Source organism: Phalangium opilio, unplaced genomic scaffold (assembly GCF_054372755.1).
Source record: "Phalangium opilio isolate 3A_F unplaced genomic scaffold, DU_Popi_V2 ptg000089l_1, whole genome shotgun sequence".
Taxonomy (NCBI): domain Eukaryota; kingdom Metazoa; phylum Arthropoda; class Arachnida; order Opiliones; family Phalangiidae; genus Phalangium; species Phalangium opilio.
This window is the reverse complement of record NW_028324194.1, coordinates 7,131,675-7,157,606: the sequence shown is the minus strand read 5'-3', so window position 1 is coordinate 7,157,606 and position 25,932 is coordinate 7,131,675. Positions and strand designations below refer to the sequence as shown.

The following is a 25,932-nucleotide window of genomic DNA, read 5'->3' as shown; positions in this document are numbered from 1 at the left end:
AACACGCGAGCATTTCGCTATGGGCTTTGTCTTCCGTCAACCTGCACGCAAGATGAAGTTGAAAAAATAGCTAATAGCGGTAGGTCAAGCGTTGGGGAGAAATTGAGCATCAAGAGTTGACACAACTTTAATTTGTTCGCATTTTGCTATTTAATAATCTGCATATATTTCAAATTTTATATGAAAAATAGTGGCTCAGATTGTCAACTTCAACGCCAATGTACCTTGGTGCAAAACTAAGAAACCAAAACCAATTGAACCTAACGTCATTATAGCAATGTAAATAATTAATGTTTATGTTTGCAATAGATAAATAAGTTCCTGGTTTTTACATATGTCCAGGTGTGTTCTTGGCAGCTTCGTAGCTTTGAGTGCAGTCAGCGCCCTCGTGGAATTTTGTCAGAAAAATAAACCGGCTAACAGAACGAAAGGTTCTTGCCATGAAAAGCCTTGAAAGCAGTCTTGCTTGTCTGATTAAAATCAGGGATACTAGATGTTTTAAGAGGGACGAGTAGCTTGTACATACCGAGAGTTATTTTAACGGGAATCTAGAACGCGCGTCGTCTTGTTTTCCCCTTTCCAGGACACATTGAAATCGCATTCCGAGTAATCTTCCCCCATTTTTTGCGTCCCACCGGACCTAAGCCGTTCCACAGTTAACGCGCCTATTTCTCTCAGATTTCGCATCCTCCCCTCCCCCATCATCCTCAATTTCTCCTTTCCATCAAAACTAGGAGAGGTTAACGGTAATAGTTAGTATAGGGCGCTGTAGGTTAGCTGTGGCATAGGGGCTAGCCCCTTGCACCCCTCTATGCATTGTAAAGGGACCCACCTGAAAATAAGCCACAGGCTTAGGTGGAAATCCCTTCATAGACAAAACCTTAGATTTAGAAACCTTAGATTTGACCTTGAATGGTAAAACTATAAATCCGGTAGACCCAACTGCGCATGACACGCCGATAACGCTTCCACAATTTTCCATCTCCCTTAGAATCCCTCTTAAAACATCTAATATCCCTGCTTAAATTCTAACACAATTTCTTTACATTGTCATATAGGTTTTGTAAACACTGCCATAAATACTTTCTCCATAACTCGAAATTGGGAGCGTTTTACTTCTACTCCCAAGTATTTTGCATCAACTGAACATTTAAATGGGCTTAGGGTTATAGGAAGCTCATGGTTGTATATTGTTCATTTCGGAATGATGCTGCAGTTCACCTTTGTCGTTAGTAAGTACCTTACATACGAAGTTTATTACATATGGAAGCCTTCATATAAGCGGATCCCGTAAAAGCGCTTCCAAAAGTCCATTAAATTAGCCTATGAAGTGAACAATTACAATAGGGTACGTCTCTGCTGGGGTAAGAACTCGTTTTAACTCCACGGATTGGGGATTATTTTTTTACCCTTTGAAATCCCCTGTTTGAAATCTCGAATCTTGGAAATCTTTCTTCATGTGAGCGGGCGTGACTTCTTCAGCTGGATCTCTAATGGGATTGAAAATACGGGAGAGATTCCCCTTGATAGTAAGTTCATGGCCGGAAATAAGCACAGGACACTGGACATTGTCCAACTGAATCATAAGATATCCCATAATTTCGGTGAGGTTAGGTTAGCAAAATCTTCCGATTTAGTACACACTGGGTTAAAATCTAATGTAGAGACGTGACGCGATTAAACTCACTACCCATTAGAGCGTTTGGAAGTGTTGCGTTGGACATGCGCAGCAATCTCTTTAGTGTCTCATTGCTAATACTATATACACCATTCCGTAGGCTCATACTCATTCATTTAGGGTTATAGTTCATCAAAATAACATGCAAAATATTCAATTTAATTCTCAAAACTTTCAATCACTATTTTTCCTATAATGTAGATGATCAGGAAAAATTTAACAGTTTTAGCAAAAACGTAATTACACAATTATTGGTTAATGGACACGTTGCACTAGATATTTTCTTCTTTATAACGTAAGTACACAAGGTGTTTAGGATAAGTCTGCCATATCTTAAATGGTGTACTCTTTGCGTCAAACGGAGTTTAAAGTGTCAAAGAACATGGCATCTACAACATTTAGTTTTACGGGCTCCCAAATATTGGCTACTAAAGCAAAGAAACAGCGAAACATTCGGAGTAATTAGGTTTACTTTACCAGCCTTGCTTTAGGGGCCCATCCATATCTTCGTAACAAAACGTTGTAGGTCCCCATATCTTCGTAACAAAATGTTGTAGGTCCCCATATCTTCGAAACTAAGTGTTGTAGGTCCCCATATCTTCGAAACTAAATGTTGTAGGTCCCCATATCTTCGAAACTAAATGTTGTAGGTCCCCATATCTTCGAAACTAAATGTTGTAGGTCCCCATATCTTCGTAACTAAATGTTGTAGGTCCCCATATCTTCGTAACAAAATGTTGTAGGTCCCCATATCTTCGTAACTAAATGTTGTAGGTCCCCATATCTTCGTAACTAAATGTTGTAGGTCCCCATATCTTCGTAACTAAATGTTGTAGGTCCCCATATCTTCGTAACTAAATGTTGTAGGTCCCCATAATCTTTGACACTTGCCCTTCAGCTCGGCTCTGAAAAAACGCTCTTGAATATATGGCAGGCTTTTTAGAAACACCCTATATGGTTTCAAATAGTTTTAGGGTTTAATTAGTCAAGAAGTAAGTATTACTCTACGGATAGAAAAGGTGTTTCTGTTTACTGCCAGTTTTGTTGGTCTCTTAATTCCTAAGGTCATAATCGGGATTTTGCATGTTATTCCGCGGTCTTTGGAAAGAAGAACTATTGAAAACAATACTGGAAAATAAGCAGAAAACTCGTTTTGTCACTGCTGACGTTATGTTCTGTAATTACCCCTGATCATCTTCTCTAATTAAAAGATATTTTTCATTATCTATAGTTCATTCATCACGTCGTACGCTCATCTACGTTCGAAGAACTTTAAAAATAAACTCGGCGTGGTCAGAGAAATAGGTATTCCTCTTTCTAAAAGAGCATTGAAGTAAAAATATCTTCTTTAAAATCAAATGAATTCCTGATTATATCCAATTTATAAATAATTTTTTTTCAATAGATTAGGTCTTATATCTTTATTAACTATCTGCCTGCTCATATTGACATCCTGGATAGGGGATGGTCCACTTCATGATTTTGTGGTCAACGACAGTAAAAAGGCTTGCTTAAAAAATTGGTGGTATATGCCATTGTTCATCACTAATTTTCAGAAGATAGAAGACAGTGTACGTATGAACTATTACAAATCGAACAATTGTTAAATGTTTTCAAGAAAACACATGAACACAATGTGCATCACCGGTCAGCTAACAGAATTTAATAGGGATTGTTTCTCATAAGTCTACCATAAATTAAACGGTGTGTTTGTTCTGAGTCAACCTGAGCGCAAAGTGTGAAAGAGTATGTGGTTTACGGAGATATGGGCCCCCAAACATAGGCCCCTGAAGCTAGGATAGACTTTCGTTTTGCTTACACCTGGGGTTGTAACGTCAAAAATATTCAAAGGTCGGCCAAATCTTTACAGACTCTTCAATTTATAACAGGTTTATGAGACACATCCTGCATAGTCGAATATCCTCCGTAATCTATGTCTAATCAATAGTTCACTCCCTACCCACTAAGAACTATCAAATAGTTCACGCTTGACGTTAGCGAACCCAAAAATCATTCTGTTCTTCGTGTAACCAGAAGTAAGATAAGGGAGATAACCAAATTCTTCACTTGGCGAAAGTGAATATTCTCGATAACACATCAACGGTTGGCCCTCTGGTAGCGGTTTCTGAATTTTCCCTCCAAAACGTAAGAGGCTCGCGGCGGTAGACGGTCGAACTAGATTCAAGCACCCACGGCTTTAGGTTGAGGCGAAGTGGGTTGGAATTTTCTTGGAACTCGTCCAATTTTTTCTTTCTAGTGTAGGCGCGATGAAAGCGGCGTAAAATCCTCAAATTTGTTCACTAGTGCCAGGATCTACTACCTATGCTAGAGCTCTTTACTTCTAGTGTCATCTTACTTCTGGTGTAACTAATAATTTTTCACCCTACTCAGTGTTTATCTCAAACTTGGTACGCCAGCGCGGATGTACAACTTTTCGTATTTTGTATGCTGTATATATTTCTATACAAAAGGCAAGCGAGCTTTTCCATTATATTTCTCACGATAAACAAGAACTAATTTAGTATTTAAATACTCAGGAATCGATTAGTAGCATATTGGATGGTCGCTATTCTCATGGCTGTTTCAATTGTCAGCGTGCCTTATATTCAGTATATAAATGGACAACCTCCCACTATCCTTGTAAATGGAGCTGATATACCGTAAGTTGAAATCTTTAAAAATATATTACAACAAGCAGCCAGTGAGCAAATATGAGAAGTAGGTAGGCGAACGTAAGTATGACGGAACTGCCCGATCTCTCTCTCACGCGCACCTACCTCGGCGCACAGCCGAGGAGCCGGACATAACGCGATCCGTTAAGAAGATAATTCATAAAGAGTCAATACAAAAAGACGGTTAGAGCCTCACACCAGAGGTCAGCGTATGGTTTTCACATTCGCCCGACGTCAAGCAACAACTGAAAAAACAAAGATAGTTTCGCTAGACCGAAATTGTGTTGTGTGTGGCGATATTAGCTTTCTTATTTTTCGGCCGCGTTCAACGTTAACGATCTGCGTGAGCCAATCAGCAATAAGCTTGAGTCGTGCCGTCATTTCTGACCACGCGTGTTCGGATGAGAACGACAGTGGTCCGCCATATCTTTATTCACTTACTAGCTGCTACCCGCGGCGTCGCTCGCGTATAATAAGAACTTCCATCAAAATGATATAAAGAATGGGTAGATTTTACTGATGATTAATATTAATATTTTTATAACACCCTAGGAGCGAAGGCACTCGGCGTTGCCCGTCAGCCCCTAGGGATGCATTTTTTATTACTTATCACGTGAGCATTATTCCATATATAACGGTTTTTCAATTCCTGGAAGCCATTTAAAAAGATGGCAACAAATCGAACCCAAAAGACTATTCAGCCCATCTATAGGTTAAAAGAAACCAGTGTACTAAATATTTGTGAAATCGGCTGAAACTCGGGGACTTTGTTGCAAAGAGAAGATTTTTTACATTTGTGGGCGCCATTTATTAAGATGGCGGCGGATTGGGGGGGAAATCTTTCTTAGTACGCGCCTACTACTTAAGAGTAACGTTCCTGCAAATTTTCAGCCTTCTTGGGCCAACGGTTTGAGCTGGGCGTTGATTGTCAGTCAGTCTGTCAGGACTTTGATTTATAGATAGACATTGATATAATCTTGATAAGATGATTTCAATTTACAGAAGCATTCGATCGTACCTAGAGGATAGTCATTACCCACAAGACCATTTCTTCCCCTACGGATGTGGCTTGATTTTAGGAACAGTTTTATCTAAGAGAATCGACTACAAAATATCTATGGTATGCGTAAATAAGTACCAAAGACAAATAGAAATAACAAATAGAGAGGGTAACGTCATTTTAAAGAGGCGTGATGATTGGTCAACGAAAAAAGCTGGACTTGACATCGTTCCATTCAAACCAGTGCCTTTCTTTATGTTATTTCTATTCTAACTACTTAAATTATTCCTTGAAATCAAACTTCAATTAAAAAACCTTCAATATTCTAGCGGAAGCGGGCCTTTGGATGGATCGTAATTTTATCACTAAATAGTTATATATTCTTGGCAACATATCCATGGCAAAATGGAGTACCATTCACGCAATTGGAGGCTGTGATCTACAACACCCTTCAAAGACCGTTCTTTTCAATCACGTTGTTTTGGCTATCGTTTGTTTGCGCCACTGGAAATGGAGGTAAGCAGGGCCGGATTAAAGGGGGGGGGGCGAGGGGGCACTGGCCCCCGGGCGCAAGGCTTGTTGGGGGCGCATATAGTTAAACTATTCCTCCTTAGCGACATTTACTGTAACGTTTTTTCCGACCTAAGGGGGCGCACGCTATCTCGGCCCCCGGGTGCAAAAATGCTTAATCCAGCCCTGGAGGTAAGTTGACTATGGATTCGGTAAGGAAAAATGCACGTAGTCAGTCCCCGTTACCATGGTCACGACAAGAGAGCGTACGTTGTCGCGCATGCGTACAAGCCTCCTTGCTCAGCTCAGGCCTTATGAGCTTGTTTATAATTGTGAATAACCCTCGTTTCCACTAACGATAGTATCATAAGTTTATAAGATATATTCCATAAGTATGATACTACCTATACTTCGTAATGCTAGAGACTCGGGGCTCGAGAAAGACAAGCGAGAATTGACTAGACTCGATTTAGCAGTCCATTTTACAATTTAGTCTGTACTAAGCCTTTGACAGCGCCTGACCGGGCGTCGCTTTACCTCGAATCTATGACCTACTTCAATCAATTCATGACAAGCTCCAGTTTGTAACCAGTGACAAACTTATGGAACATATCTTATGAATTTAAAATAGTATCATCAGTGAAAATAAAACACCGGAACTTTACAGGATGGCTGAACAACTTTCTCTCAAAACGATTCTTCGCTGAGTTTTCAAAAATAATTCGGATGATATTTTTAACTAATTTAATTGTCATCAACGCTCTAATTGTGGAATTGGACACTGCTCTGTCTTCGAAATTAGTGTTTTTAGTAAGTACTAAAAGGAGCCCACGTGGCAAAACATAGTAAAAAAATACACCCTAAACCTTGGCCATTTCAGCTAATGTTCGGTACTTGGTCCTATATTCTGACCTGTTTAATCGCATCTTTCGTACACTTATTTTACGAGCTTTCAATTTTTAAAGTCGTGGACATATTAATGACATCAATAGAAGATAGACTTAAAGATACTGCTGAAGATGAAAAATCCACGATTACGGACAGTTCTCATGAGGGAATAAATGCAAAATTCAGAATTGTTTTAGAACAAAATAATGGAACTTGTACCGACAAGACAGCCGCAGAGTTCAAAAAGAAAGAATAGACTCTTTAAAAAGGAAAGACCATTAAACACAGATGGACTGGAATGGAGATGGGGAGAGGATACGAAATCTGTGAGAAATAGGCGAGCTTACTGTGGAACGATTCAGGTTGGGTGGGACGCCAAAAATGGGGGAATAATAGTCGGACTCAATTGTAATTGGTTCGTCTGTAGCTCATATTAACCAATTTCCAGTACGTCCGACTATTCCTCCCCCATTTTTGGCGTTCCACCCAACCTGAGCCGTTCCACAGTAAGCGCGCCTATTTCTCACAGAGTTCGCATCATCCCCCATCATCCTTGGACTGGAATGGAGATACGGTACGTGGTTCAATGGCAGCGCCACGCCGCGACCAATATTGAAACTTTTTCGACTCAAACCATAGCAGCCAAAACATAAGGCTTATGAGTCCAATTAAGCTTCGGGACTCCCCCGCTAGGGGGCGAAGACAGGCGATGCCATTAGAAGAACGGCGGTTTTACCTTATGTTTCCCGTCCATCTGTGTTTCATGGTCCTAGGAGGAACCCCATGCAGTATACCTAGCATCCGCTATGTTATCCAAAGATCTTCAAGGTTACCAGTCCAGTGAAATCCCTTTGTTTAAAGCCATATCTAGTGTCGTGGTTGTACACATAATTATGTAAAATGATCCCCAAAATTTCCGGTTATGACGTCAATCTTGAAGATCAACCTATCAGACAGGCGGAAATAAACGGTGCAAGAACAAAACAAAAACCCGTAAAATACGTGCAATGCGCCCACAAGGACAATATCTTCTACTTAAGGACTATTTTCTCTGGATTTAAATTTCAATAAAAATGTTACTTACCAATTTGCTCTAAAAGAAAGGTTAAAAAATGTCTCGTTTCGTCGTTCGCATCTCAAAATATTATATTCGAATGGTGAAGTAATTTTCAAATACGTTTCTGCATGGTTTCTGTAATAGTGATACTTAAATTAAAAATCATGAATTGGGAAAAGCAAAATATTACCTCTCCTACTCAAGTTAAATGCACATTTATTTTCCTCAAATACGCATCCTTTATTGTTACTAAATGATAAGTTATTCCCGTTACAATTATTATTATCAATAGCAGAGGCCACTAAACCAATGGCGGATGGCGCAGTAGTACTCGTTTTTAAGACTAATTAAATGCTAATTATCATATTGTAATAAGAAACTATTTAATTTGTATTTTTTCCCCTTTCATATTCAGAATAGGGCCGTGCTTCTAAGACATAATTTTATGTTATCTAAAATTTTCCTTTAAATACATTATAATTTTGAGAGATAACGATAAGTTCAACCAAGAGTCAGGCTGTATCAGTTTACAATTCTCTTACCAGGATAGAAAAATAATTCGAGAAAGGTTTTTATTTCAGAAGTAGATAATTGAAAAAGGTTATTTTTTGGAAAAGGCATATTATAATTCGAGAAAGGTTATTTTACTTCGGAAGTAGATAATTGTATACATTTTTTTTTTGGAAAAGGCGTAACATTGTTAAACCATTTCCAAAATATTACTAACCTAACCTAACCTGACCTAACCTAACCTGACCTAATACTATTTTGTTGAAATAATCAACTTTAACCTAACCAAATTATCCATATCTGACCTAGTTCTTTTTGAGTTCATATAACCCAGCTGGGCCAGCTTACACCATAATAAACAACTATAGTTTTTTGCATATCTGTTTTTCCGCTCTTTAGAGAACTGCTGTAACGGTACGCCGCGTTTACGAGAACCGCTGTATCGGTAATTGCTGTAACGGGTAAACTACCATTTCGGGAACCGCTATTTAAAGAACTGTTGTTCTGAGGACCGCTAATATGAAATCCGCTCACAAGGGAACTGCTCATGTGAAGGCTTCCCACCCAACCCAACCTAACCTAACCTAGCCTAACCCAACCCAACAATGCTAATTTTTTCTAGGTCATTTTTATTTCTATAGGCTAAAATTAGATCTCAACTTCCGGGCTTGGGCGAAATGGGAAAAAATCTTTTGGGCGAAATATTCCTTTTGGGTATTATGGGATTGGGGAAAATGGGAACATACCGTGAAATAGATGTTGTGGAAATCAAATCTGTCACGAGACCTAAATATCTACCGCCAAACTCAAAATTCAGTCGTAGTGTGAATGGTCTACCGCCGGACGCCGGCGTAAGTTAAAATTTCTACCGTCGGCTGTGTGATTTCCGCCGGTTTTTTTCGGTCAAGTGGGAATCTAGCTTAAATTTTGAGCGGCAAAAATAACAATAAATCAGTCTACACCGCATGAGTTGAGTTACCAATTAAGTTTGGTAGGAAAAATTGGATCAGCGATCTAGTTTTTGGTAACTAAAATTTTTGATTTCATTTCTTCAGCCAATCAAAATGATTAAAAAACGTTTTCGCGGGTCCATTAAAGTTTCCATTTGGCGGTAAAAATGGCGTGTGAAAAGGAAGGGTTTACTCAACTTTTTGCTTAAGTCAAAAAGTCTAAAGGTCGGGGTCTCCTAAGAACAGTAATACATGATTCAAATTACATGGAACGGACATATATTAAAGGGATGTAACATGAGTTATGTAGGGGTGTGTCCAGAACTATAATGTAAAGTAGTATTACTACCATTTCCTCATCCCCCTGACCTGTACGCCCCCGATTTTTCAGGTTTCCAAAGCCGGTTCCAAAATGAGATTTTTTTTGGGTCAGAGGTCAAGGTCACACCCCCCCACCCCTCGAGGTCAAACCGCCCCCCCCACTTGCAGACACCCACCCCCAACCGGTCGCCCCCCACAGTGCAGACAAATGCAGAGGAAGAGGAAAATATAGTTCCCAGTTCGTAGTAAAGTTCCCCTCGATCGTGACCCAGAAAAACAAGTTAATTTATAGTTTTGTTATATAGCCCGCAGCTTGTAATATTTTGATTAGTTGGTCCTTAAGAACAGCGCTATAAAACCTTGAATTTGTTGCTAGGCGTTTCTCATACGCACTTGAAATGCAATGTTCGACACGTGATACGTTCAAACGTAACACAGTCAGTGGCGGATTTACACTTTTGCCGCCAGTAGGCTATTCAAATTTTGCCGCCCCTACCGACCTCTACAAGAGTAATTTCCTAGATTATTTTTAGATTTAGATTACATAAGAATTAGAAATAGTTTTTGAGTATATTTCTGAACTTATAAAAGCTCAATCATGTTCTTCTAATTAGACGGGGCTACGCGGTAAGGTATGCCTTAATACTGCTACAAAACGTAAAACTAATTAAATAAATTTTATTGCGCTCACTTACAGTTTTAAAACAATATTCAATATTTCAATTATATCATATAAAAACAATCCGGCTGATGATGACGATGATAATGATTGATTCTCAAATTCAATTAACTGAATTAATTAATCATAGTAATGAAAGTTTTACAATTTCATTTTGCGCGATTTTGTATTCGCAAAATCATCGATTACATCGTCGTATGAAATCTTGTTCATAAGCTCTGACTCTATGCACAAAAGAACTAAGGCGTTTAGTTTTTCTTGACTTAAGGTAGATCTTAGGTAATTTTTCACCCGTTTTAAGCAAGAAAAGCTTCTTTCACCCGAACAATTTGTCGCTGGTGTACATAGAGCCATGCGAACTGCTATATCCAAGTTTGGATAAACGTTTTGCAAATTCGATTTTCGCAGGAACGAAGATAGACTTTCCAATGATCTAGAATCTGGTTTTACTAAAATTCTTTCAGAAGAAAGGTGGCATTGGAAATGTATGCATTCTTGAACTAAGTCAGTCTCTAAATCATTTGGATACATTTCTACCAAGAAAAGGGTTTTTTCCGTAAGGGTTGATGATGACAATTCACTCAATTTGGTCAGAAATGAAAACTTTTCATTGAAATTGTTGTAGGCCTCCTGCCGTTTTTTAGCCATATCGTAGTATACGATAGGCTCTTAGTTTGACCCGAGCCGTCCGTAGTAGTAGTAGTAGTAGTAGTAGTAGTAGTAGTGCCCGGGGTTGTCGCTTCGTTATCGTCAGATTTTAGCTTAAAAGGAACTTTATATTACCACAACCCACCCATAGGGGTTACAGGGCTCGGTTAGAGATTTAATTTTAATTAAAATTTTTTCAGGTCAGATCCGGGAATCGAACCCGGGTCGCTGGCGTAGTAAACATCCACTCTACCAACGAACCATAGAGACTTGATAGAAACTCCGAGTTTTTTATTATTTATTCTTATCTCTAAAATGTCGGGGTGATGTGGGGTGGGGTACCTCTTAATCTGTGGGGTCGGAAACTATTGAATTTTTATCTGTGGAGTCGGATACTTATGAATTTGTATGTTTGGGGTTTTTATATTTATTTTCTTTTTATGTATGTGCTAATTAAATAGATAACGATTTTCCCCGTTTTTCGTTCTCGTTCGGTAGCTATCGTCATCTATGTTATGTTTGACTGGAACGTTTTGGCGGTTAATTCAAAAATGGGTTTAGATAGAGCTAACATAGTGTTAAATGAGCGTTATGCGTTTGATCATTTTTGCATTGCTAAAGGTAATTCGAGGGGATAATCACTAAAATGCGTAATCACTATAACTAAACTTTCTCTTTCAAAAGTTTCTGGGCATAAGTCCTTGTTAGAAACCTATAAGATGCGATAAGTGTGCATCGGCATAAGTCTATGTCGTAAACTCATCGAGGGGATTATCACTAAAAACTATCTGTTCTTCGATTCGCCGGAATATTAGAATTACACCATAAGTAAATTTATACGGTTATAATTTAATCACTGTTTAGAGTAGGGAATCGAGGGGCTATTCACTCTGATTTTATGCACGGTAAATCATTTAAGCATTGAAAAAGATAGCGCTATTCACTCATTAGGGTAACGTATAGAGGGGTTATCTACTCATTAGGGTAGGGTATAGAGGGGCTATTCACTCGTACGATATGGCTACTATTACGAGCCCTTGGGCCGTCTTGTTTAATTCGGATGTGAGTCTATCAATGAGGACGAGAAATGTGTTTACCCTGAAAGTATCACTCGCAGTCATTTTCATTTCTTCATCGGGTGTTTCATCATAAAATCTTTTCCTTTTCTGCTGTCTTTTCCCCAAGTGTTTTGTATACTGCTTTGATACGCTTAATTCCATTGCCTTTTCTTCGAAATACTTAAAATTTTCTCGTTCAGCTACAAAAAACTTGGAAAGAGATTCATAAAGATCGGCAACAGTGATCAAATCTACGGTAGACGCCTGAATTTGAACATTCACTTTGTTTATTCTTTCCAAAAAACATTCCACACAACAACCATTACCGCAGTTTCCAGTTTTTCTAAATTTAAAAGTATTCCCTTCGCTTCGTTTCGCGTTACAGGCTTTTCGGTACAATCATCCTTGATTGATTCCAAAGTTTTGAGGACTTCTTGCCAAGAATCTCTCAAACTTCTACACGCGTCCTCTCTAGCTGACCAGCGTGTTAGATTTACTCTCTTTGGCGTTTTCCCTTTACCGATTTCAGTCATTAACTTTTGCCAGCGTTGTGTCGAACTTCCAAAAAAAAACGTAGATTTCTTGAAGCAACATGAAGAAGCGACAAGCTTCTGGGCAAGATTCAGCAGCCGCAGTTGCCACTAAATTTAAAGAGTGGGCAGCGCAGGGAACGAAAGAAGCAAAAGGGGCTTGGCTTTTAATTTTAGCCTGTAGGCCATTGTACACACCAGACATGTTCGCGGCATTATCATAAGATTGTCTACGACAGTCTTCAATATTTATGCCCAGTGTTTTGAGTTCCAAAATAATGGCAGAAAACATTTCTTCAGCTTTATGTTCCACTGAGGGCAAAAACTTTAAAAATCTTTCACACGGTTCGCCTGTTTCCAAAACGTATCTAATGACGAGAGTAAGGTGGTCCACATGTGCTCTATCTGGTGTTGGACCAACGATTAAGGAAAAATATTTCGCTTTTCTTAGCTCATCTCCAATTTGTTTTAAGACTTTTTGACCCATTAAGTGATTGAACTCATCAATAACGGTCTTTGATTAGTAACTGGTACTTCCAGATCCTTGATTACCAAATCGTTCAATATGACTGGCTTAAAAAGGATCGAATTCAGCTAACAGTTCCAAAATCATACAATAATTTCCATTATGTGGATCCCCAAACTTTTCATTTTTTCCTCTGAAAGCGAGGCCTCTTGAAGACAGTCGCTTTACTACGGCAACAACCCTCTTCAGAACGTTTCTCCAGTAAGTAATTTCTTCGTCCACCTGGACATGGAGTAAATTGTCGACTCGGCCGTCAATCTCACTTCTAACTTTCATACTAAGGATACTAGATTTATGACGCGCAGAGGTTTCATGCTGAGCTACTCGGTGTTCTGCATTTTTCCAGTCATTAAATCCTTCGCTCTCAAACTGATTCTTGTTCTCCAATGGACCGAATGCCAAACAGGGCCCGCAATATACAGATCCTTTTCTTTCAGAATAAACCAGCCAATTGCGGTCATTAACTTCATTATTTTTCATTTTTCTTTGGAAGATACTTATTGGCAAGAAACGCCGCTGATCAGCATATAATTTTTCACTTTTAGAGAAGTCACAAGACTTGTTTTGATCGAAGCCGTACCTTGCGATAATCTCCCTTAAGGAATCGTTGATTTTCCATAAAGCTGGATCTTTGTTTAGATTTACTGTTGTTTGCCCTTGGACTAGTCTTGGTCATTTCCTAACGTCTCATCCTGAGGCGCACTTATTGGTGTTTCTGATTCATCTGTCTCTAAATCAGTTTTATCAAAACTAGATTGTTCAACAGACGTCGACTGTTGTTGAACTTGTTGTTGTTGGGCGGCTTGGGCCGCGGAGTTCAAATCCGTACTCACTGTGCATGTTGTTGAACTTGAAGTTCCTGGTCTATCAACGCTACTCTCACTTCCACTTTTAAAAAAACTCAATTTTTATCGTTTTACGGATAACTTCTTCTTGTTCTTCTTTTTTAATTTTGGCTTTCCTTTTATACTCAGCTCCACTAAGTCGCTTTCTCCCATCACTCATTGTATGATATAATGATGATTCTAACAATTTTTAGTAGTATCCTTTGTTAGAAATTTCACTATTTCAGGACACCGAGGTGACCTGCTTAGACAGGATTATCAGGATAAGAGGCGAGAGTGGCGAGACTCTACTAGAGAAAAAACGCGTCTGAAACAGCCCGACTCCAAAACCAAAACAAAAATTACTCAGTGGGTACGAGAAAAAAATAAATTTTCATATGAAGACCAAAAAGCAACTGCTATCTTTTTATTGTAATAAAACGCGTTCCTACAACGAAAAAAGTATTTCACCATTCCGTGAAATGTTGGATTTCGGCTTGGGAAGGTAAAAATAATAGGGAACGAGCCTGGTCTACGTAGGCATGAAAGAAAAGGGGATTTATTTACCAAGCTTGTGTGGATTTTCCGACCCTTACCTAGTCACCCCCTTGTACTACGGGTAGTGGTAGTTTAAAATTTTAAACTACCCGTACCCGTAGATTTTGGGGCCGCTAAGGGGCGGAAAATTTGGGGCTAGTTTTGGCCCCAAATTTGCCGCCCCTTAAATCTGACGCCCTAGGCTCCAGCCTACTCAGCCTTCTGGCAAATCCGCCACTGAACACAGTCAACTAAACCCTTGAAGAAGTGATATTGCGAAGAAGTGATATTGCGAAGAAGTGATATTACCAAGAAGTGATATCTAGTTTATTAGGGAGAAGGTATAAATTCGCCACATTTCCAGCTTTATCTCCAGTCCAAACGTAGGACCGGAGTTAATCCCCGCCGCCTCTAAATTACAACCAGCATCTCATTGGTTCTTGAAAACTCACGTCAGCGTGGCGACGCGAATGACGAAAATTACAGTCATATTTTCGGACTGAGGAGAGGCGAAATAGCCCGGCCAACTTTTACGTCCCCCTTGTATTTTGAAAAGGGGATTGGGACTATGACGCGCGAATACTTAGGCATCTTATACCTTCTCCCTAGAAAACTAGATATCACTTCTTTATATTACCTTGTGGTACTACTCAAAAACATTTCAGTTAATTACGCGATTATAATTGACTTCATAATTATTGGGAATAAATAAAAAAACGTCAAAAAACGGACTTTTCCGGATTTGAAAATTTTAACACTTCCTTGTTGCTTTTGTTTGCTTGTGGATATGAACCTACCTACACTATTTATTTCAGGCACAATTTTTGAAAAGTTCAGTTTGAGCCATCATTGCGTTTATGTTGCTCGGTTTCGCTAACGTTATGAATTTAAAGATTGTTATATTTTTAATTATTAGCGTTAATCTTCAAATATGTTTCGCGATATTAGGATATCACCCTAATAAGCACGTGTATAACAGTACGCAATTATCCAGACTACAATGGGACGGGATGGGAGCAAAATGGCAACGAATGTTCGGGACAATAGCGGACGAAATGAAGCATCTTCTCAGTTCTTCGGAAGCACTTGTCTTACTCAGCCCGAAGTGTAGACTATCACTTGGAATTTTTCTGGATGATTTAAAGGATTTAAGGATATGGGCTATTAAAAGTTTGTATTAACGAGGGTGTGCGGGTAGTCATTTTAAGATATCGAATCGGGTTCGGGTAATAAAAAATTTGCTTCGCGAGTATCCGGGCGAATACCCGATACCTTAAGTTCATAAGATATGTTCCATAAGTTTGACACTGGTTACTGAGAGCTTGTCATGAAGTGACGTAGGTCATAGATTCGGGGTAAAGTGACACCTGTCAAAGGTCTAGTAATGCAGACTAAATTGGAAGATGGAAGTCCTGCAACATTAACCAAGTGTAGTCTGCAATTCTCGCTTGTCGTTCTCGAACTAGCTCGAGCTGTAAGTCTAACATTACGAAGTATAGGAAGGGTCATAATTATGGAACATATATCATAAACGTATGCCGATACTCATCAATCGATTTTATTGTAGTGTTAGATGCTACGCCATTTTGGTCTGGAGGAAGGACATTTTCAGCATGGACAGTGTATGGAGCTTACGATCAATGTTTGGCCATTACTAAACCGGAAGTTGGACCTAGCACGAAAGAGTCACTAGAAATTGAAGGACAGTATTGCTTAGTTGACTTTAGACCCCCAATACCACGACACAATGAAGGTCTTGTAAAACCCGAAATCTTACCGGGTATGGAAAAGTTCAACACAAGCTTTGAGGTAAGCGGCAAAAGTGTTAGCAAAAGCGGATTATGCTTCACACATAAAGTACGTAAGTCTCACTTTTCCACAGCTTTGGCCATGAATTTCATGATATTCCCGAAGTAAAAACTAAGCAGACGAACAAAAAAGCTTTTAACCAATCATGAGCCCCCTAACCATAGATAACCTCTTTAATGCCAGACCAATAGGCGACGGCTATTACTATTTTCTTGCATGGGACCTCCGTCGACATAACCGGGAGGCCCGGAAGGCGAATTTGCGGTACCGTTCCGTAGTCGTTATAAAATATTCAACGTTTTAAAACTCAAGTTTCGAAATGTTTTGAGACATTTACTTAGTCTTCAACTAAATATGATAAGATTTTCTTTAAATTTCAACAGAAAAATAGCTCTGCGAATAAAATTAGACACGAAAACTACACTAAGCCTTGGCTAGATATCAGCGGCTGAGGCCGAGAGGCGCATCTCGAGCTGCCGGCGGCCGGGCTTGCCGTAACGGCGAGAACAAAAAAATACCTCGTTAAAAAACAGATGCACGGCGTCTTAAATAGTCCAAGCAAAAGCTACCCAGATTGATAACATTTTAACGCCTTACTCCCAAATAATCTTTGGTATTGTGAACAGTTTTATCTAAAGAATATTTTAGATACCCTACTCAGTCTTTATAGTAGTTCTCGAATTTAGGTACGTGGTAAATCGGTTCTTTAGGCGGAAGGATCCGATGGATCCGAAGGAGCCGCGTTACTGAACTATTTCCCTCCGCGTAAGGGGAGGTTCTTTCCTAGGAGCTTAGAGAATATCGTGTAGCTCCCCCAGGCACATGTTACGTACTTCATGTGTAAAGCCTAATCGGCTTCTGGTGTTAGCCATGTTGACTCACTATTGAGAAATCTATATTTATACTGAATCACTACAATTAAAGTGGTTTTGTGAGCGTTATTCTTGGGAAATTTCCAATCCTCGAAAATTTTTCTTTCGATTAACACTGTAGTAACTTAAGATGTCTTTATGAAACCAGTTTATCGAGGAGCTCCACAAACGGGGATGGGAATTTAACACGCGAGCATTTCGCTATGGGCTTTGCCTTCCATCAACCTGCACGCACGATGACGTTGAAAAAATAGCCAATGGCGGTAGGTCAAGCGTTGGGGGAGGGAGTGAGCAACTTTAATTTGTTCGCATTTTGCTATTTCATAATCTGCATATACTTCAAATTTTATGCGAATAATAGTGGCTCAGATTGTTAACTTCAACGCCAATGTTCCTTGGTGCAAAACTAAGAAACCAAAACCAATTGAACCCAACGTCATTATAGCAATGTAAATAATTAATATTTATGTTAACACTAGATAAATTAATTCCTGGGTTTTACATATGTTCAGATGTGTTCTTGGCAGCTTCCAAGCTTTGAGTGCAGTCAGCGCCCTAGTGGAATTTTTCCAGAAAAATGAACCAGCTAACAGAACGAAATGTGCTGGACGAAAAGCCTTGATAGTCTTGCTCGTCTGATTAAAATCAGGGATACTAGATGTTTTAAGAGGGATGAGCAGCTCGTACATTTCGCGCACCGTCTTGTTTTTCCCTTTCAAGAACAAATTGAAATCGCATTCCGAGTATTCGTCGGTTTCTTCCCCCATTTTTTGCGTCCCACCGGACCTAAGCCGTTCCACAGTAAACGCGCCTATTTCTCTCAGATTTCGCATCCTTCCCCATCATACTCGATTTGGTCTTGAATGGTAGTAAAAACAGAAATCCGGTAGACAGTCCTACTGCGCATGACACGCCGATAACGCTTCCACAACTTCCATCACCCTCCGAAGCCCTCTTAAAACATCTAATATCCCTGCTTAAATTCTAACCAAATTTCTTTACATTGTCATATAGGTTTTGTAAACACTGCCACAAATACCTTCTCCATAACTCGGAATTGGGAGCGTTTTACTTCTACTCCCAAGTATTTTGCATCAACTGAACATTTAAATGGGCTTCGGGTTATAGGAAGCTTTTGGTTGTACGCTGTTCATTTCGCACTGATGCTGCAGTTCACCTTCGTCGCCAGTAAGTACCTTACATACGAAGTTTATTATATAGGAAAGCTTTCATATAAGCGGTTAATGATTGAGCGGAACCCGTAGAAGCGGTTCCAAAAGTCCATTAAATAAGCCTAGGAAGTTAGCAATTACAATTAACTTCACGGATGGGGGATTAGTTTTTTACCCTTTGAAATCCCCCCGTTTGAAATCTCGAATCTTGGAAATCTTTCTTCATCTGAGCGAGGCGTGACTTCCTCAGCCGGAACTCTAAAGGGATTGAAAATACGGGAGAGATTCCCCTTGATAGTACGTTCAGTGCCGGAAATAAGCACATGACACTGGACATTGTCCAATTAAATCATATGATATCCCATAATTTAGGTTAGGTTAGGTTAGCGTATGTTGATCTTGTTGAACTCAATAGGAAAGGCAATCGGTAGGGTTAAGAATTTCTAAAAGCTTCAGTTTAACAATGCTATTTGCCAAAACAGCGGCCGCTATTTGTTATACAGTAGTTTTGAACAACGCCGCTGTACTTTTGAAATCGCGGTTGCTATTTCGGGAACTGCTCTTCTGGAGTTGTTCATACAAGGGACACTCATTAAATTGGCAGTTACTATGAGCAATGCATTACACAGTGACCGGCGTTGGCGATGAAAATTTTGCAAAATCTTCCTATTTAGTACACACGGGGTTAAAATCTAATGTAGAGAGGTGATGCGATTAAACTCACTACCCATTGGAGCGTTTAGAAGTGTTGCGTAGGATATGCGCAGCAATCTCTTTAGTGTCTCATTGCCAATGCTATATACCATTCCGCAGGCTCATTACTTTTCATGATAATAACACGCTTAATATTCCAACTCTTTCTCAAAACTCCGAATCATTATTTTTCGTTTAATATAGATGATCAGGAAAAAATGAACAGTTTTAGACAAAACGTAATTACGCAATTATTGGTTAATGGACACGTTGCACTTGATATTTTCTTCTTTATAACGTAAGTACACAGGGGTGGGTCTTCCATATCTTAAATGGCGAGCTCTTTGCGTCAAACGGAGTTTAAAGTGTCAAAGAACACGGGATCTACAATATTAAGTTATACGGGCTCCCAAATATTGGCTGCTAAAACAAAGAAACAGTGCAACATTCGGAGTAATTAGGTTTACTTTACCAGCCTTGCTTTAGGGGCCAGTATCTGGGAGCCCATATCTTCGTAACAAAACGTTGTAGGTCCCCATATCTTCGTAACAAAACGTTGTAGGTCCCCATATCTTCGTAACAAAACGTTGTAGGTCCCCATATCTTCGTAACAAAACGTTGTAGGTCCCCATATCTTCGTAACAAAACGTTGTAGGTCCCCATATCTTCGTAACAAAACGTTGTAGGTCCCCATATCTTCGTAACTAAATGTTGTAGGTCCCCATATCTTCGTAACTAAATGTTGTAGGTCCCCATATCTTCGTAACTAAATTTTGTAGGTCCCCATATCTTCGTAACTAAATTTTGTAGGTCCCCATAATCTTTGACACTTGCCCTTCAGCCTCGGCTCTGAAAAAACGCTCTTGAATAAATGGCAGGCCTTTTAGAAACACCCTATATTGTTTCAAATTGTTTAATTAGTTTAGAAGTAAGTAGTACCAGAAGTAGAATATTTCTAGTCCCTTAATATCTTACTTTTGGTATTACTCTACGAATAGCCTAGAAAAGGTGTTTTTGTTTACTGCCATTTTTGTTGGTCCCTTAATTCCTAAGATCATATTCGGGATTTTGCATGTTATTCCGTGGTCTTTGGAATGAAGAACTTTTGAAAACAATACTGGAAAATACGCAGAAAACGTTTATCGTTTAGTCGTTGTTGTCGTTATGTTCTGTAATTACCCCTGATCATGTGCTTTATTAAAATATACTTTTCATTATCTACAGTTCATTCATCACGTCGTACGCTTATCTACGTTCTAAGAACTTTAAAAATAAACTCGGTGTGGTCAGAGAAATAGTTATTCCTCTTACTAAAAGAGCATTGAAGTAAAAATATCTTCTTTAAAATCAAATGAATTCCTGATTACATTTATAAATAATTTTTTATTCCAATAGATTAGGTCTTATATCTTTATTAACTATCTGCGTGTTCATATTGACATCCTGGATAGGAGACGGTCCACTTCATGATTTTGTGGTCAACGATAAGAAAAAGGCTTGCTTGAAAAATTGGTGGTATATACCATTGTTCATCACTAATTTTCAGAAGATAGAAGACAGTGTACGTATGAACTATTACAAAGCCGAACAATTGTTAAACACATGAACACAATGTGCCTCACCGGTCCGCTAACAGAATTTAAAAGGGATTGTTTCTGATAAGTCTACCAAAAATTGAAGGGTGTGTTTGTTCTTAGAGTCAAACCATGCGCAAAGTGTGAAAGAACACGTGGTTTACAATATAAAGTTACGGAGATAGATATGGGCCGCCAAACTTAGGTCCCTGAAGCTTGGAAAGAATTTCGTTTTGCTTACACCTGGGGTTGTATCGTCAATAACGACTCTACCAAAAAAATTCAACGTTCTGCCGAATCTTTACAGACTCTTTAATTTATGAAAGGTTTATGAGACACATCCTGCATAGCCGAATATCCTTCGTAATCTTTGTCTAATCAGAAGTAGGATAAGAGACTAGAAGTTTCGAGTTAACCAAATTCTTCACTTGGCCAAAGTGAATATTCATGATAACACACCAACAGTTGGAACTCTGGTAGCGGTTTCTGAGTTTTCCCTCCAAAACGTGAGACGCTCGCGGTGGTAGACGGCCGAACTAGATTCAAGCACTCGGGTCCGTGTTCCGCGGTTTTAGCGTGAGGGGAAGGGGGTAGGAAATATTTTTGGAACTCGACCAACTTTTTTCTCTCTAGTGTAGGCGCGATGGAAGCGGCATAAAATCCTCAAATTTTTTCTATTACCAATGCTAGAGCTCTTTACTTCTAGTCTCATCTTACTTCTGGTCTAATCAATAGTTCACTAAGAACTATCAAATAATTCACACTTGACGTTAGCTAACCCAAAAATCATTCTGTTCTTCGTGTAACTAATAATTTTTCACCCAACTCAGTGTTTATCTCAAACTTGGTACGCCAGCGCTGATATACAACTTTTCGTATTTTGTTTGCTGTATATATTTCTATACAAAAGGCAAGCAAGCTTTTCCATTATATTTCTCACGATAAACAAGAACTAATTTAGTATTTAAATACTCAGGAATCGATTAGTAGCATATTGGATGGTCGCTATTCTCATGGCTGTTTCAATTGTCAGCGTCCCTTATATTCAGTATATAAATGGACAACCCCCCACTATCCTTGTAAATGGAGCTGATATACCGTAAGTTGAAATCTGTAAAAATATATTACAACAAGCAGCCAGTGAGCAAATATGAGGAGGTAGGCGAACGTAAGTATAACGGAACTGCCCGATCTCTCTCTCACGCGCAGCCGAGGAGCCGGACATAACGCGATCCGTTGAGAAGGTAATTCATAAAGAGTCAATACAAAAAGACGGTTAGAGCCTCACACCAGAGGTCAGCGTATGGTTTTCACATTCGCCCGACGTCAAGCGACAACTGAAAAAACAAAGATAGTTTTGCTGGACCGAAATTTTGTTGTGTGTGGCGATAGTAGCTTTCTTATTTTTCGGCCGCGTTCAACGTTAACGATCTGCGTGAGCCAATCAGCAATAAGCTAGAGTCGTGACGTCATTTTTGACCACGCGTGTTCGGAAGAGAACGTCCGTGGTCCGTGGTCCGCCATATGTTCATTTATTTAGTAGCTGTTACCCGCGGCGTCGCTCGCGTATAATAACTTTCATCAAAATGATCTAAAGAATGGGTAGATTTTACTGATGACTAATATTTTGTAACACCCTAGGAGCGAAGGCACTCGGCGTTGCCCGTCAGCCCCTAGGGACATTTTTTATTACTTTTCACATGGACATTATTCCATAAAGAACGGTTTTTAAATTCCTGGCCGCCATTTAAAAAGATGGCAACAAATCGAACCCAAAAGACCATTCAGCCCGTCTATAGGTTAAAGGAAACCAGTGTACTAAATATTTGCGAAATCGGCTGAAACGCGCGGACTTTGTTGCGTAGAGAGGATTTTTTACATTTCTGGGCGCCATTTATTAAGATGGCGGCGGATTGTGGGGAAATCTTTCTTAGTACGCGCCTACTACTTATGAGAAACGTTCTTGCAAATTTTCAGCCTTCTAGGGCAAGCGGTTTGGGCTGGGCGTTGATTATCAGTCAGTCAGTCAGGACTTTGATTTATATAGATATAGATAGACATAGATATAATCTTGATAAGATGATTTCAATTTACAGAAGCATTCGATCGTACCTAGAGGATAGTCATTACCCACAAGACCATTTCTTCCCCTACGGATGTGGCTTGATTTTAGGAACAGTTTTATCTAAGAGAATCGACTACAAAATATCTATGGTATGCGTAAATAAGTACCAAAGACAAATAGAAATAGCAAATAGAGAGGGTAACGTCATTTTAAAGAGGCGTGATGATTGGTCAACGAAAAAAGCTGGACTTGACATCGTTTCATTCAAACCAGTGCCTTTCTTTATGTTATTTCTATTCTAACTACTTAAATTATTCCTTGAAATCAAACTTCAATTAAAAAACCTTCAATATTCTAGCGGAAGCGGGCCTTTGGATGGATCGTAATTTTATCACTAAATAGTTACATATTCTTGGCAACATATCCATGGCAGAATGGAGTACCATTCACGCAATTGGAGGCTGTGATCTACAACACGCTTCAAAGACCGTTCTTTTCTATTACGTTATTTTGGCTATCGTTTATTTGCGCCACTGGAAATGGAGGTAAGCAGGGCCGGATTAAGGGGGGGGGGCGAGGGGTCACTGGCCCCCGGGCGCAAGGCTTGTTGGGGGCGCATTGAGTTAAACTATTCCCCCTTAGCGACATTTACTGTAACGTTTCTTCCGACTTAAGGGGGCGCAAGCTATCTCGGCCCCCGGGTGCAAAAATGCTTAATCCAGCCCTGGAGGTAAGTTGACTATGGATTCGGTAAGGAAAAATGCACGTAGTCAGTCCCCGTTACCATGGTCACGACAAGAGAGCGTACGTTGTCGCGCATGCGTACAAGCCTCCTTGCTCTGGCCTTATGAGCTTGTTTATAATTGTGAATAACCCTCGTTTCCACTAACGATAGTATCATAAGTTTATAAGATATATTCCATAAGTATGATACTACCTATACTTCGTAATGCTAGAGACTCGGGGCTCGAGAAAGACAAGCGAGAATTGACTAGACTCGATTTAGCAGTCCATTTTACAATTTAGTCTTTGACAGCGCCTGACCGGGCGTCGCTTTACCCTGAATCTCTGACCTACGTCACTTCATGACAAGCTCCAGTTTCTAACCAGTGACAAACTTATGAAACATATCTTATAAATTTAAAATAGTATCATCAGTGAAAATAAAATGCACGGAACTTTACAGGATGGCTGAACAACTTTCTCTCAATAAGATTCTTCGCCGAGTTTTCAAAAATAATTCGGATGATATTTTTAACTAATTTAATTGTCATCAACGCTCTAATTGTGGAATTGGACACTGCTCAGTCTTCGAAATTAGTGTTTTTAGTAAGTACTAAAAGGAGCCCACGTGGCAAAACATAGTAAAAAAATATACCCTAAACCTTGGCCATTTCAGCTAATGTTCTTTACTTGGTCCTATATTCTGACCTGTTTAATCGCATCTTTCGTACACTTATTTTACGAGCTTTCAATTTTTAAAGTCGTGGACATATTAATGACATCAATAGAAGATAAATTTAAAGATACTGCAGAAGATGAAAAATCCACGATTACGGACAGTTCTCATGAGGGAATTAATGCAAAATTCAGAACGGTTTTAGAACAAAATAATGGAACTTGTACCGACAAGACAGCAGCAGAGTTCAAAAAGAAAGAATAGACTCTTTTCAAAGGAAAGACCATTAAACACAGATGGACTGGAATGGAGATGCGAGAAATAGGCGAGCTCACTGTGGAACGATTCAGGTTGGGTGGGACGCCAAAAATGGGGGAATAATAGTCGGACTCGATTGTAATTGGTTCGTCTGTAGTCCATATTAACCAATTACCAGTGCGTCCGACTATTCCTGCCCCATTTTTGGCGTCCCACCCAACCTGAGCCGTTACACACTTAGCGCGCAGATTTCTCTCAGTTTTCGTATCCTTCCCCATCATCCTTGGACTGGAATGGAGATACGGTACGTGGTTCAATGGCAGGGCCATGCCGCGACCAATATCGAAACTTTTTCGACTCAAACCATAGCAGCCATAACATAAGGCTTATGAGTCGAATTAAGTTTCGGGACTCTCCCGCTAGGGGCGGCGAAGACAGGCGATGCCATTAGAAGAACGGCGGTTTTACCTTATGTTTCCAGTCCATCTGTGTTTCATGGTCTTAGGAGGAGTATACCTAGCATCCGCTATGTTATCCAAAGATCTTCAAGGTTACCAGTCCAGCGAAATCCCTTTGTTTAAAGCCATATCTAGCGTCTTTGTTGTACACATAGCGAATGTTCGGTCTTAACCTACTTATAAAAAGGCGGTGAAACGCTAGACTTTATTTTACCCCGACTTTTGTAATAGAAGGTAGGGTCGATAGGTTTATTATGCAAAATTATCCCCAAAATTTCCGGTTATGACGTCAATCTTGAAGATAAACCTATCAGACAGGCGGAAACGGTGCAAGAACAAAACAAAAACCAGTAACATACGTGCAATGCGCTCACAAGGACAATATCTTCTACTTAAGACTATTTTCTCTGGTTTTAAATTTCAATAAAAATATGTTACTTACCAATTTGCTCCTAAAACGAAGGTTAAAAAAATGTTGATGCAAGTCTCGTTTCGTTGTTCGCAACAGAAAATATTATATTCGAATGGTCAAGTATTTTTCAAATACGTTTCTGTAATAATGATACACTTATATTAAAAATCATGAATTGACAAGTTGGGAAAACCAAACTATTACCTCTCCTACTCAAGTTAAATGCACATTTATTTTCCTTAAATATGCATCCTTTATTGTTACTAAATGATAAGTTATTCCCGATACAACTATAATTATCAATAGCAGAGGCCACTAAACCAATGGCGGATGGCGCAGTAGTACTCGTTTTTAAGACTAATTAAATGCTAATTATCATATTGTAATAAGAAACTATTTAATTTGTATTTTTTCCCTTTCATATCCAGAATAGGGCCGTTCTTCTAAGACATAATGTTATGTTATCTAAAATTTTCCTTTAAATACATTATAATTTTGCAGATAACGATAGGTTCTACCAAGAGTCCATCACACCCGCAGTACTGAAGTTCGGCTTTCCCCATACCCTCATCAGGCTTTTTGGTGTTTAGTGTCTGATGGGCAGTTTTTAAAAAAGTCCAGTAAAACGGTGGGTAACTTAGCTCGTATTATAGTACATCATGCCCTTCTCAAGGAAAAAACCTGATTGAGAATGGATTTTACTTTATTCGTGTTTTAAGAAGAGAACTCGATTAGGCCTAACTCTAATATTTTACATTAGTAACTATGAACCATAAGATTCAACAGTAGCATTGAACTTACATAACGTCAAGTAATATTGTGAAAAAGAAAC

General features: G+C 39.3%; 5 protein-coding genes across 5 annotated transcripts; 4 read left to right on the top strand and 1 right to left on the bottom strand.

Annotated features, from left to right (window-relative positions):
- Nucleotides 1-3,207: 3,207 nt before the first annotated feature.
- On the top strand, nucleotides 3,208-7,004 carry LOC149647307 (nose resistant to fluoxetine protein 6-like). The gene is made up of 7 exons (XM_089849627.1): nucleotides 3,208-3,249; nucleotides 4,070-4,128; nucleotides 4,216-4,338; nucleotides 5,353-5,470; nucleotides 5,680-5,866; nucleotides 6,528-6,670; nucleotides 6,741-7,004. Exons 1-7 carry the CDS (start codon nucleotides 3,208-3,210, stop codon nucleotides 7,002-7,004), a joined length of 936 nt encoding a protein of 311 aa, XP_089705753.1.
- Nucleotides 7,005-11,917: 4,913 nt separating this feature from the next.
- LOC149647306 (uncharacterized) lies at nucleotides 11,918-14,449 on the bottom strand. Its single transcript, XM_089850176.1, has 2 exons — nucleotides 12,298-14,449; nucleotides 11,918-12,235 (listed from the first exon to the last, which is right to left on the bottom strand). The coding sequence occupies exons 1-2, from the start codon at nucleotides 12,502-12,504 to the stop codon at nucleotides 11,918-11,920; spliced, it is 525 nt and encodes a 174-aa protein (XP_089706302.1). The 5' UTR covers nucleotides 12,505-14,449.
- Nucleotides 14,450-18,096: 3,647 nt separating this feature from the next.
- Nucleotides 18,097-21,464, top strand: LOC149647305 (nose resistant to fluoxetine protein 6-like). The gene is made up of 5 exons (XM_089849626.1): nucleotides 18,097-18,257; nucleotides 19,139-19,232; nucleotides 20,159-20,260; nucleotides 20,330-20,495; nucleotides 21,339-21,464. Exons 1-5 carry the CDS (start codon nucleotides 18,233-18,235, stop codon nucleotides 21,462-21,464), a joined length of 513 nt encoding a protein of 170 aa, XP_089705752.1. The 5' UTR covers nucleotides 18,097-18,232.
- On the top strand, nucleotides 21,265-23,211 carry LOC149647304 (uncharacterized). The gene is made up of 3 exons (XM_089849729.1): nucleotides 21,265-21,607; nucleotides 22,605-22,722; nucleotides 22,932-23,211. Exons 1-3 carry the CDS (start codon nucleotides 21,507-21,509, stop codon nucleotides 23,193-23,195), a joined length of 483 nt encoding a protein of 160 aa, XP_089705855.1. The 5' UTR covers nucleotides 21,265-21,506; the 3' UTR covers nucleotides 23,196-23,211.
- A 392-nt stretch (nucleotides 23,212-23,603) lies between these two features.
- On the top strand, nucleotides 23,604-25,237 carry LOC149647303 (uncharacterized). Its single transcript, XM_089849728.1, has 2 exons — nucleotides 23,604-23,902; nucleotides 23,973-25,237. The coding sequence occupies exons 1-2, from the start codon at nucleotides 23,819-23,821 to the stop codon at nucleotides 24,234-24,236; spliced, it is 348 nt and encodes a 115-aa protein (XP_089705854.1). The 5' UTR covers nucleotides 23,604-23,818; the 3' UTR covers nucleotides 24,237-25,237.
- Nucleotides 25,238-25,932: the final 695 nt, after the last annotated feature.

Coding starts and splice junctions, on each gene's coding strand:
- LOC149647305 (XM_089849626.1), top strand. CDS start 18,233: ATGCTGCAGTTCACCTTCGTCGCCA. Junction 18,258..19,138: donor GCAGTTCACCTTCGTCGCCA/GTAAGTACCTTA, acceptor CGTTTAATATAG/ATGATCAGGAAAAAATGAAC. Junction 19,233..20,158: donor GATATTTTCTTCTTTATAAC/GTAAGTACACAG, acceptor CATTATCTACAG/TTCATTCATCACGTCGTACG.
- LOC149647306 (XM_089850176.1), bottom strand. CDS start 12,504: ATGACTGAAATCGGTAAAGGGAAAACGCCAAAGAGAGTAAATCTAACA. Junction 12,236..12,297: donor TAGAAAAACTGGAAACTGCG/GTAATGGTTGTT, acceptor GTTCAAATTCAG/GCGTCTACCGTAGATTTGAT.
- LOC149647307 (XM_089849627.1), top strand. CDS start 3,208: ATGCCATTGTTCATCACTAATTTTCAGAAGATAGAAGACAGT. Junction 4,129..4,215: donor CTTTTCGTATTTTGTATGCT/GTATATATTTCT, acceptor TTAAATACTCAG/GAATCGATTAGTAGCATATT. Junction 4,339..5,352: donor GTAAATGGAGCTGATATACC/GTAAGTTGAAAT, acceptor TTCAATTTACAG/AAGCATTCGATCGTACCTAG.
- LOC149647303 (XM_089849728.1), top strand. CDS start 23,819: ATGATATTTTTAACTAATTTAATTGTCATCAACGCTCTAATTGTGGAA. Junction 23,903..23,972: donor CTTCGAAATTAGTGTTTTTA/GTAAGTACTAAA, acceptor TGGCCATTTCAG/CTAATGTTCTTTACTTGGTC.
- LOC149647304 (XM_089849729.1), top strand. CDS start 21,507: ATGGTCGCTATTCTCATGGCTGTTTCAATTGTCAGCGTCCCTTATATT. Junction 21,608..22,604: donor GTAAATGGAGCTGATATACC/GTAAGTTGAAAT, acceptor TTCAATTTACAG/AAGCATTCGATCGTACCTAG. Junction 22,723..22,931: donor TCGACTACAAAATATCTATG/GTATGCGTAAAT, acceptor TCAATATTCTAG/CGGAAGCGGGCCTTTGGATG.